Genomic DNA, 11,267 nt, shown 5'->3' with positions numbered 1-11,267 from the left:
GGAACCATGAATTTCATAAATTGAATGATAAACCTACAAGGAAAGTAGAATTACTATGAAAAGATAAGGTAAATATGAAATATAATTATTAAATAATAAATAAAAGATAAAATGAGAAGAAAATATTAAGGTTACGATGCGATTACACCAAATCGATCGTTACATAAAATGAGTCGATGAATCTAAATGATACGATATAATAAAATTTAAGTAACAATCAAAATAAATATTATATTTAGACTAACTATACAATACAATACAACGGACAACAACCATGGAAACAAGGTGTAAAAGTTGAGTCGGGTAAGTACAGCAACAAACAAGAGGGAGTAATTTAGTTCTATCTTATTGTCACTATAGATATAGATATAACTTGCTCTAACAAATCCATGTAGTTGCAGCACAAGAAAAGCATAGGTAGAACATTAAAGAAATGTGAACTTGTCCACATGAGATAATTACCTTAAGAAATAATCAGCTACATTTAGGCACATCATTCTCTAGCCTACGATACAGCAGGTGCGTGCTTATCGCGCTGTGTCTCTCTCTCTCTCTTACTCTCATCCTCATCTACCGGCGTTTCAAAATTCTTGGATTACACCAGAAAATCCCTTTAGATCTTACCATTTTCCTCTGTCATTCTGTTTTATCTTTCTGTTTGTTCAATTTATCAAGAAAATGGACTTGGACTGATTATTTTGCATCCTATTTTTAGTGATTCGTGAGACACAAGTGGCGAGTTTCTGGATCCTACATTATGGGAAGGACATAGTGGATGTTGCAATTAGAGTGTATGGGAGGGATATGTGCAGAATAGAGGGAGAAATGGAAGAGAGGGAAAGGAGAAGAAGGAGGTGGGGATTGGGGCTAAAAGGGACAGCTTTAGGAGATAGTCGTGTGGAGAAACTGAAGAGTTGTATAGTTTTCCCGCGATCCAGAGTGAAGCTATGGATAATAAGGGCTACAACAATGGTACTGTTGTGGACTTGCTTGGTACAATTGACGACATTGGGGGAACTTTTGGGGCCTAGTGGATGGCCTTGCTGCTTTTCTCACGAGTCTGCTGCATCATTTCTTGTTAAATCACTTCCACCAAAGAGTGAGCAGTTTTGTTTCTTTCCTTTTTGATTACTATCCATAGATTGCATCTTTTTTCTACTATTGTACTTGTACACTTAATTTGGTATGGTAATGATATACTAGTATTTTTAAAAACCAAAAACGGAAGTTTTCAATACCATATCATGCCCACCCTTATCAGTCAGGATGATGAACAAAAGGGAAACAACCATGGAAATTGTGTTATAGTAAAGAGAATACTGCTTTTTCCTAAGAGAAAATATGAAACTATTGATGCATATAGATTAATGTTATGTATGCACATTGTTGAAGGAGGAGTTGTTAATGAAGAGATCTTTCTCCAATCATGGAGTTTTTGTGGCATGATGCTGATTATAGTATAGAATTTCGAAACATGTGGTTAAGATGTTTGAGTATATTGCTAGGATATCTTAGCTGAATAACTAAAAGAGGTACATATTCAAGTTGCTGTCAGCAGTTATTCTATACGAACGAAAAAATTGTTGGGCAATTTCCTTCTCTGTGCATATGTTTTATTTTTGCTCTGTCACATCTCCCCATGGATTTACAGTTGTGACTTCTAATCCAAACAATTAGCGAGACTGACCATTCTGATGATTATTTTTTAATTCAGGGGTTTACCAGAATAATGGTTATCTCATGGTTTCATGTAATGGAGGTCTTAATCAAATGCGAGCAGCAGTGAGTTACTTTTAGATTATATCAGTTTGCTCTCTCATGTGGATGTAATAAGACAAGATTACACCATTCTGAATTTGACTTTCCCCCTTTTTCTTTGCCTTTTTTGTTGTTCCAGATATGTGATATGGTTGCTATAGCAAGATATTTGAATGTGACTCTTATAGTGCCCGAGCTGGATAAAACCTCCTTTTGGGCTGATCCGAGGTGTGTGTCCTTGAAATTCTTGTATTTTTTTGTGTGGTCTTATGAATCACTAGCTTCTTTAGAAAAAGTATGATGATCTGTCATACAATTTAAAAATGCAATCTTGAGTTGCAGTGAATTTCAAGACATATTTGATGTTGATCATTTTATAACGTCCTTGAGGGATGAAGTTCGAATATTGAAAGAGCTACCCCCAAGACTGAAGAGGAGAGTAGTGCTAGGAATGATTTATACCATGCCTCCTATTAGTTGGTCTGATATTTCTTACTACCAAGATCAGGTTTGTTCTTTCATGTCACAATGTGTTGTACGTGATACTTGCAGCCGCTTTCCTAGTAATGACTGTCACATTTGCTGAATACAGGTCCTTCCATTGATTCGGAAATATAAAGTTGTTCACTTGAACAGAACTGATGCTCGGCTTGCCAATAATGGTCAACCTTTTGAAATTCAGAAACTGCGATGCCGAGTCAATTTTAGTGCCTTAAAATTTACCCCTCAGATAGAAGAGTTGGGTAAAAAGGTTATTCGACTTCTCAGGCAAAAGGGTCGTTTTATGGTGCTGCACCTGAGGTATGAAATGGATATGTTAGCTTTCTCTGGCTGTAGTCAGGGCTGCAACAAGGAGGAGGTTGAAGAGCTGACAAGAATGAGGTGAAGTAATAGCTTGTAGTCAGCAGTGGCCTTAAGTTATCCCTCTTTCTTCGTCTGATCTAATCCTTTTACAGATATGCTTATCCGTGGTGGAAAGAAAAAATCATTAACTCTGAATTGAAAAGAAGAGATGGTCTCTGTCCTTTGACACCTGAGGAGACTGCTCTTACTTTAAGGGCATTAGACATTGATTCTAGCATCCAAGTTTATATTGCTGCTGGGGAGATTTATGGTGGGACAAGGAGAATGTCGAGTCTTGCGGCAGCTTATCCAAATTTGGTAGCTAGAAAGCTCCAAGTTTTCCTTTAAGCTTTGGAATATGTTTTCCTGAATTGGCTGACTCTCGCCTTTTGTGCTGGTTCTTGTTATGAGCAGGTGCGGAAGGAGACACTACTAGAGCCTTCTGAGCTTAGGTTCTTTCAAAATCACTCTTCACAGATGGCAGCACTAGATTATCTTGTTTCACTGGAGAGTGATATCTTTGTTCCAACATATGATGGAAACATGGCTAAGGTTGTTGAAGGACATCGCAGGTATTTTCTGCTGATAAGATTCTCTATTTATGCAAGCCGTGCAAGAAATTAATAGGGTTTGCATGATTTATAAGTAACTTTTCATTAAAGATGCATATTGTTGTGAAATATTGTACGCCGGTTAATTGTCTCATTTCAATTTTAGCTTCTGTTGTAGAGAATGTATTTTATAAGTAGCGTTTGATTAAGGACTTCTATGATAAAGTCTCCCATTTTATGCAGACATTTTGGATTCAAGAAAACGATTTTGCTGGACAGAAAGCTCCTTGTAGATTTGATAGACCAGTATAATGCTGGATCGTTTATGTGGAATGAGTTTTCTGCTGCTGTTAAGGAAGCTCACACTGAACGCATGGGAAACCCTGCTAAGAGGTTGGTTATTCCTGACCGACCTAAAGAAGAGGATTATTTCTACTCCAACCCATGGGAATGCTTAGAACCATCTAATGAGAGTGAAATATCAAGTATCATTTAAAATCATGGTGGTGGTAAGATAAGTAGCTATTAGAAGAAAAGACTGCTGTGCAGTTCTGTGACATGCTTAGAGAAATACTTCTCCACACTGCATGGCAGTTGAGAAACAGGATATAGTGTGGAGGTGGCTGTTGAAGTTCAGGATGAGGTGCATGCATTTCTGAGCCTCAGAAGACCTTCGTAGCCTCGGGGCTGGTACATTAGAATGTGGTACGTAAATTAATAATCGATTTCATGTATAGAAGCTGCCCTGTCATTGCTGAATTACATCTGTGCCGTGTACACGAGGGGTGAAATGTAGATTTATATTATTGGATGTAGGGATTCACCAATACCTTAGTTGGGGGTTCCATTCTTTTTCATGTAGCCCATTTAAACACTTGGCTGATTATTCTTCATAGTTCATGTTATTTGTAACATGACAAACATTTGAGCAGTTAATGGAAATTTATTTGATCAGATGGGAGTTTATCTGCTTTTGTTGGTATACACGCTGACAGAGTTCTGATCATTTTTTAGGCTATGTAGAACTTCTACATCCATTTAGCTATTCAAGTTCATATTGAGATGTATAAATAAATTTAGTATGTAAAAAGAAGAAAAACTATGGTAGTTACATTATTTTTACATCAGCACAACCACAAACAAGACCTATAATTTTCTAGGATCAATGTAGATCTAGCTAAAGAGGGTACAATGGAATGGAAAAAGGAGAAGATCCATATAAGTAATATTTATTAGTGGGGAATATGATTTAGTCCATGTAGGTGATATTATTAGTGGGAAATAGATTTTACTTATTTCACACTTTAATTTTTATATATATGGTATGATGATCATGAGTTGATCTTAAAAGGAGAAGTAAAGATACATATAGCTGCTACTGAACATTCTTAGGCATTACTTCGGTGTGTCAAGTCAATATTAGACAAGTAAAAATGGATAGATAAGTATTAGTTAAACAAATCCTTCAATTCCATGTCACCTAAAATTTCTCTTAAACTTCACTATATAGTATTTGGTTAAACAACTAAGGATAAGGCCAACTCCACCCTCAAAGTTTGTTCAATTTCCAGTAATTGATAATCAAATAAGTGGTACTAAAAAAAAGAATAAATAAATAAGTGGTACTCCATCTAAAATATGCAACTTGCAGTATTTTCTTGACACTCTTAATTTGTACATGTCAATAGATGGAATATGTATGTATGAAGTTATTAGTAGTTGTTAGGAAGTAGCCCACTTGAATATATATAGAGATAAATTCCATTTTCTTTGGTTGAGAAGTAGTGGAATTCCTCAAATTAGCCAACTTGACTTAATTAAAAGAATACTAACATATTTAGCTCATGAATTTTAGTATAAATATCAAGGCTGGCTTAGGTTCATAGACACACATTGGCACACGGAACATAAGTGAGACTCTTAAGTCCGTGATACAAACACACACACTTATTCCTTTGAAGAGTGATGAAGCATTTTAGCCATCCACATGATCTTCGTACGATAGAGGTACCAAGTGAAAACCTAACAAAATCAAAAACTTGCTTTGGTTGCAACCTTCCCCTCTTTGGTTCTTGTTACACTTGCTCTTCTTGCAACTCTTACCTTCACAAATCATGCTCTCACCTCCCACAATCTACTCAAAACAAATTCCATGAAAAACACGCCTTACGCCTTCTCTATCCGCCCAACTGCACCACTGCCCCATGCCATCTTTGTGGCACATCCTGCAGTCCTACTTTCACCTACAATTGTTCACTTTGCGACTTCAATATCCATGCAAACTGTGCTCATCTTTATGAAACCAAATCACGAGATGATAATGAACATCATCTTTTGTCTTTCTTTAAGAAAAAACTCCTAAAAACGGCTAATTCTGAGATTGATTCTGTAAAAACATTCATTAACTCCTTAAAAGATGAGATGTCTGGACAGGCGGATGAAGAAATTCGACAGCTGCAGGAACAAGTTCGACAAAAAGAGGAAGCAACTGCATTACGACAACAAGAGAATGAGATGTTTTTGCAGCAAAGAAGGAATAATCTCTTCTTACATCGCATGAAAAATGCTTCTGATTCCATTGATTTTATGGGACAAATTGGATCTTCCTCTAACAACAAAATATACAGGTACTAGTAAAATAAATTACTTTTTGTCATGTTGGAGTAAATCGACTTTATTTTACTATTATGAGTTCAATTACTTTAGTGTGAACAAAAATATTAATTTGAGACTTCACTTGTTATATTCTTAATTTGGTGTCTTGTGTGCATGTAATATGTCTCTCCAACATTTTTTATATTTGTATTCTCTTCATGTTGTGGTTGTTTTTCAATTGAAGCTTGTAATTTTAATTTGAAGAAAGAGTGAGTTCAAATTTCTTGTCTTCATGTAATATGCATCTCCAACATTTGTATTCTTCAAGTTGTGGCTTAATTATTTACTTTTGTTATTTGTAATTTTATTTTGAACAAAGAGTGAGTTCAAATTTCTTGTTTGGTGATTTGAGTGACATTGTTGATTACCTTAACAATTGTTTCCCTTTTTAATTGTCATGTTGCGCTTTTTGAGAGTTAATTTGACTAATTTTTAAAACTAAATTAGATTACATTTATTCAATATTTTAAAATAAAATTTTAGATATTTAAAAACTATACGAAAATTAAGTACTATAAATTACAACTTTTTTCATATCAATATGATAAAAACATACATCTTAAAATATAAGTTAAAATTGATATCGTTTGATTCTCAAAAAGGAATTCGATGAAGATAGTAATTTAACAAATATTTACAATGTATTACAATTACGCTCATCGAGTTACAACGTTATATAAGTATATTTATAATGAGAAGTTGTCTTTCAAATTTACTTGTTTTACATAATTTCTAATTAATAGTACAGTTGACAAACGTAGAAACCAGCTAATTTGTCCTTCCAATACAATATAATATAAGAGTTAGGGTTTAAATTGATTTTAAAACAAATTCATCCATTAAAAGTTTTTGAAATATATAAAAGGGAAAAGGGTCTGATATACCCCTCAATTTCGTCATTTAGAGCTGATATACCCCTCGTTATGAAAGTGGCTCATATATACCCCTACTTATTTACAAATGGCTCACATATACCCTTTTTCTCTAACGGAAATGAAAAAAAATAATTTTACTTTAATATTTATTATTTTTTTTTAAAAAAAAACATAATCCCATATGAGTATATTTAATCCTCCTCAAACATATTTTTTTTTTGACTTTTTTTTGTTTCAATGACTAATTTAGATTTATTATTTTGATGGTCAAATTTATTTATGTTTCACTAATATTCTTGTAAAACTTATTATAGATGATCAAATTTGTTTCTTCAAATACAAAAATTAAATTACAATATAGACAAAAAAAATTAAATTATAATATAGCCACAAAAAAATAGTTTTAAATTTTTTTCTTTACACTAAGGAATGAAAGAAAAAAATAAAATAAGAATAAGAAACTCAAATAATTATAATCAAAGAAGTCAAAAAATAATTTATGTATGAAAAACATTAAAATATACCTTGAACTTTGCTAGAAGAATCATATATACCCCTAACTAATTTTAAAGAAACTTAAAAGTCAAAAATATAAATTTAAAACTAATTTTTTCACTTCCGTTAAATGAAGGGTATATGTGAGTTCATTTTGTAACAGTAGGGGTATATGTGAGCAGTATGTATAACGGTAAAGGTATATATGAGCCACTTTCATAACAAGGGGCATATCAGCTCCAAATGACAAAGTTGAGGGGTATATCGGGCCCTTTTCCCTATATAAAATACATGAATGTGAATTGTAACATTCATTTTGTTTTAATTCTATGTTATAAGTTTTTTGGAAGATATGTTTTTCTTCTCAATTCATGAACCTATAATATATTTAATTAAAGTCTTCTCTTACAAAACTTTTGTCCTATAAATTGAGTTTTTTTTGGTTGAAAAAATAAGCACTCAAAAAAACTACTTTTCGGTAGAAAATCAATTGTGAGACATTAATCAAAAGGTGAAATCACCAATTCAAGAATAGAAGAGCAACATTCTTGAATGCCACTTATTTTGTGACTTAGTTGAATCTCAAAGATAGAGTAGTACTACTATTTATTCTTCCATTTGCTCGTGGGCAGAGGCGGAGCCAGAATTTGATGTTTTTGGGTTCAAAATTTTGAAACAGAATAACATATTAATCTAACAGAACAACCGTTAAATTACAAATTAATCATATAACCACTATCATTATAATTGCACTCGACAAGTTGTTATGTTTTGAAAACGGTAAATGATATTGTATCATTAGGCACAGTTTCAAATACTTCATTTGTTAATATAAAAATTTAAGTTATTTAATTTAAAGCTCTCAAATATTATTCCATAAAAGATAGATAAGTATTATTTTGAACATTTTTTCTATAATCTCAATATTATTTTAAGTAAAATTAAAACTATTAAATTCACCATTAATATTTTTGGGACCTAAAGAAAAGGTATGTATTACTTGATTCACATTTGAGCCTCTCTTGCGTTTGAAAGTTGAAGTTTTGGAAAGCAAACAATAATTTAATTATTATAATCAAATCAAAGATTAAAAATAAGAATTTTGAATAAATTGTAATACAATGTAAATACAAATAAAAAATAAAAGAGAAAAGGGAGAGTCGAGGAGCAACTAAGAAGAGTGCATAGTACTTACCAGGCAGAGGTCCAAATTCCGACAACAAGTAGTAGCAATGAAATTGACAATAAAAGTTAGAGACCTAGCATTTTTGCAAATTAGGGTTTAATGATCTATTGAATGTTTGAAAAGAAATTAATAGTGAGATGTTTTAGAGTATGACACTATTTTTTTTTTTTGTTATTTATAATTATCTATTTTGAAATTAGTAGTTTGTTTTAGTGTATGACACTACTTTTTTATAATTATTTTCAATTATCAATTTTCTATCTTATTGTTTAAAAAGAATTTAGAAAATCTATATAGGAAAAATTGAATCAAAGAAGGGTTAAAGATAGGCACGAGCATATTATTAAGCAAATTAAAAAAATTCCGGAAAAACTGAATTAAAGGAAGGAGAAAATAGGCATAAGACATATTATTAAGCAAAAATAGAAAAAATATAGTTATTCAAGTGGGGCTCGAGAACCCACACAATCAAACAGAATCAAAGCCTTTGTTGCCCTTGTGCGCCATTCACGTTTCTTTGATATGGGTTCGCACACAGCATCAACTTATATTTGTACTTTATTTTCGGATGTGTGACGTTTGGAGTTGTCGTTCGTGCACCTGTCCCCAATGGAAGAATGAGTGATCTGTTCTCCTGCAGATCATGGCGGGAGTGGGGGACGGCCTTACGCGCAGGCAACACTTGATGACTTTCTTTCATATTGGTTTCAAGTTCATACTCTGCTCCCTAATCCGGAAAGATCGTATGTCAATGTTCCCAGGGTATAGTATGAATATAGGGTCTACGCAAAAGCTAGTGAGTTCGTCCGAACCCCTAAATAGCACTGTAGCTCTGCCCCTGCTCGTGGGAGAGACTCCCACTATCTTCAAGAAACGTTCTAACGTGCATCTAAGCCAAGAAAGTTTTGTTTTGTATTTCTTGTACTTTTGTCATTCTTGTTCTAACAATTCGATGATAGTTGGCTCTATGACATCCATATCAATATCGAATAGTGTTCCATCTTTGCCTAATCCTAACTTTGAAATATTTGATGACAAAAACTTTTAATTTCTAGATGACGTGGAAAGATGGAATTCTTTGTAAGATGATTAGAGTTGGCATATGTTCTTGAGAGACCTTGTCCTAATGCTCTCGGTTCCGAGATAGCAACAGACAAGGCTACTCTGATTAAAAAAATTTGTCAAATGGCAAGATGATGATTATTTATGCAAGAATTGTATTCTTGGAGGAATGTCCAATAAATATTATGATCAATATTATATTAAGTGTAAATTTGCTAAGGAGATTTGGGATACTTGATAAACACTCAAATTACCCTCAAAACATATTCAAAGAGTAAGTGGTCATCGTCAATAAAATACCCAATTAAGAATCAGAGACGAATCCCACAAGGAATGATATAATGATAAGAATTCAACTAAATTTAGGAATGCGAACCTATTCATTGTAGCACGTTAAGACAAATGGGTGTCTGATTCTACCAAATTTACTAAAATAGTGTATAGTATCAAATGCCACAATTAAATTAAACTTAAAAAATTCAAGCAATTAAGAAGTATTTTAGGGGTGCGGGAGTGGGAATCGATGTCACATAGGGGTAATTGGTTTGTCAATAGTGCTAAACAATCATGGATAGGCTGAGTCATCTTTAATGACATTAATCGTCTTTCGATCTCATAGTACCAATTCATAGAATCTCCTTTCGGTCTCATCTATGTGAATAAAAAATCAACTCATTACCTTACGAAATCTCTCTTTCGAGCAGAATTGGGCACATAGATCTGAACCATAATCTCTCTTTCGAGCAAACAATAGAAATCAAATCTAGATTGCATGCATTAAACTAATTACCCCATTCCAATTAATCTCTTTTGAGCATCAATCGGAGATCGAAAATAGGATTAAGTTTGCAACCTTAACCCATGAATTAACCTCATGCTAATTAGCCTAAATCCATGAATAAACAACAATAAAATAGAGCAAAACACAATAACCACTACATTAAATCAATAACCAACTACATAATTGCACCACTAGAATCAGGGTTTAACCATCCATCACAAAAAGTAAAGAGATTACACCCTATCATGCTCAACCATGAATGTGATGAAACTAAGTAATTATAATCAACATCCACTTTGATTTCAACTTGAAATTGTCAATTTCAAGAGTGAAATTAAAACCCTAAAACTAAAGATGTTTTTCACAAGGTAAGAAGTCTCATACAAAAGAATCTCAAAAACTCTGAAAAACTCTCTAAAAAGAACTCATATTTTCTCTTTTGGGCTATTTATAGTTTCCCAAAATTTGGCCTAAAATTCACTGCATGACAAACTTAGCGACATTAGTCAGGCTCACCGAACACGATCAGCGGATCGCTGTCTATTCCTCAACTCGTCTTTCATTTTCTTTAGTTGTTTGAACCTCAATTGGCGAACTCGTTCGATTTTGCCTTTCACATTTGGCGGATCGCTGATTACCAACTTTGTTCTCTTTTTAAGCCTTCTTTTTTAATCAAAGTCATGTCACCTTCGGCGATGGTCAACTTGTTCGCCCTTCTTTTTTGGCGAGTCGCCATTTCACATTATGGCATATTTAGGGGTATTTATGGACAATGACATGAAAGAGCAAGGAAAACTAGTTGCTACCGGCAAAAGAATAAATTATAGGCCATCAAATTGAGTAACAATAGAGAAAGTGATTATTGACTAATCTATGAAAAAAACATTCAATATTGAGAAGACAATTATATCAAAGAACAAATATTATAATTATAAATATGCAGAAGATAAAATTCATGAAAGAGTAAGAATTTTACAAACTTTCAATTTCTTAATATATGTGACAATACCAAATTTCTAATATTTAGATATTAGAAAATAATCATTAATAATCTCAATGAG

The 11,267-nt window shown here is 33.1% G+C and overlaps 1 protein-coding gene across 1 annotated transcript; it reads left to right on the top strand.

Moving 5' to 3' along the window:
• The first annotated feature begins 517 nt into the window (after positions 1–517).
• Positions 518–4,094, top strand: LOC125861875 (rhamnogalacturonan I rhamnosyltransferase 1-like). Its single transcript, XM_049541781.1, has 8 exons — positions 518–1,099; positions 1,715–1,782; positions 1,898–1,986; positions 2,101–2,266; positions 2,351–2,640; positions 2,715–2,919; positions 3,016–3,173; positions 3,396–4,094. Exons 1-8 carry the CDS (start codon positions 805–807, stop codon positions 3,646–3,648), a joined length of 1,524 nt encoding a protein of 507 aa, XP_049397738.1. The 5' UTR covers positions 518–804; the 3' UTR covers positions 3,649–4,094.
• Positions 4,095–11,267: the final 7,173 nt, after the last annotated feature.

Source organism: Solanum stenotomum, chromosome 4 (genome assembly GCF_019186545.1).
Source record: "Solanum stenotomum isolate F172 chromosome 4, ASM1918654v1, whole genome shotgun sequence".
Taxonomy (NCBI): domain Eukaryota; kingdom Viridiplantae; phylum Streptophyta; class Magnoliopsida; order Solanales; family Solanaceae; genus Solanum; species Solanum stenotomum.
Note: the sequence above shows the minus strand (reverse complement) of the source record. Positions and strands in the feature narration are given on the sequence as shown.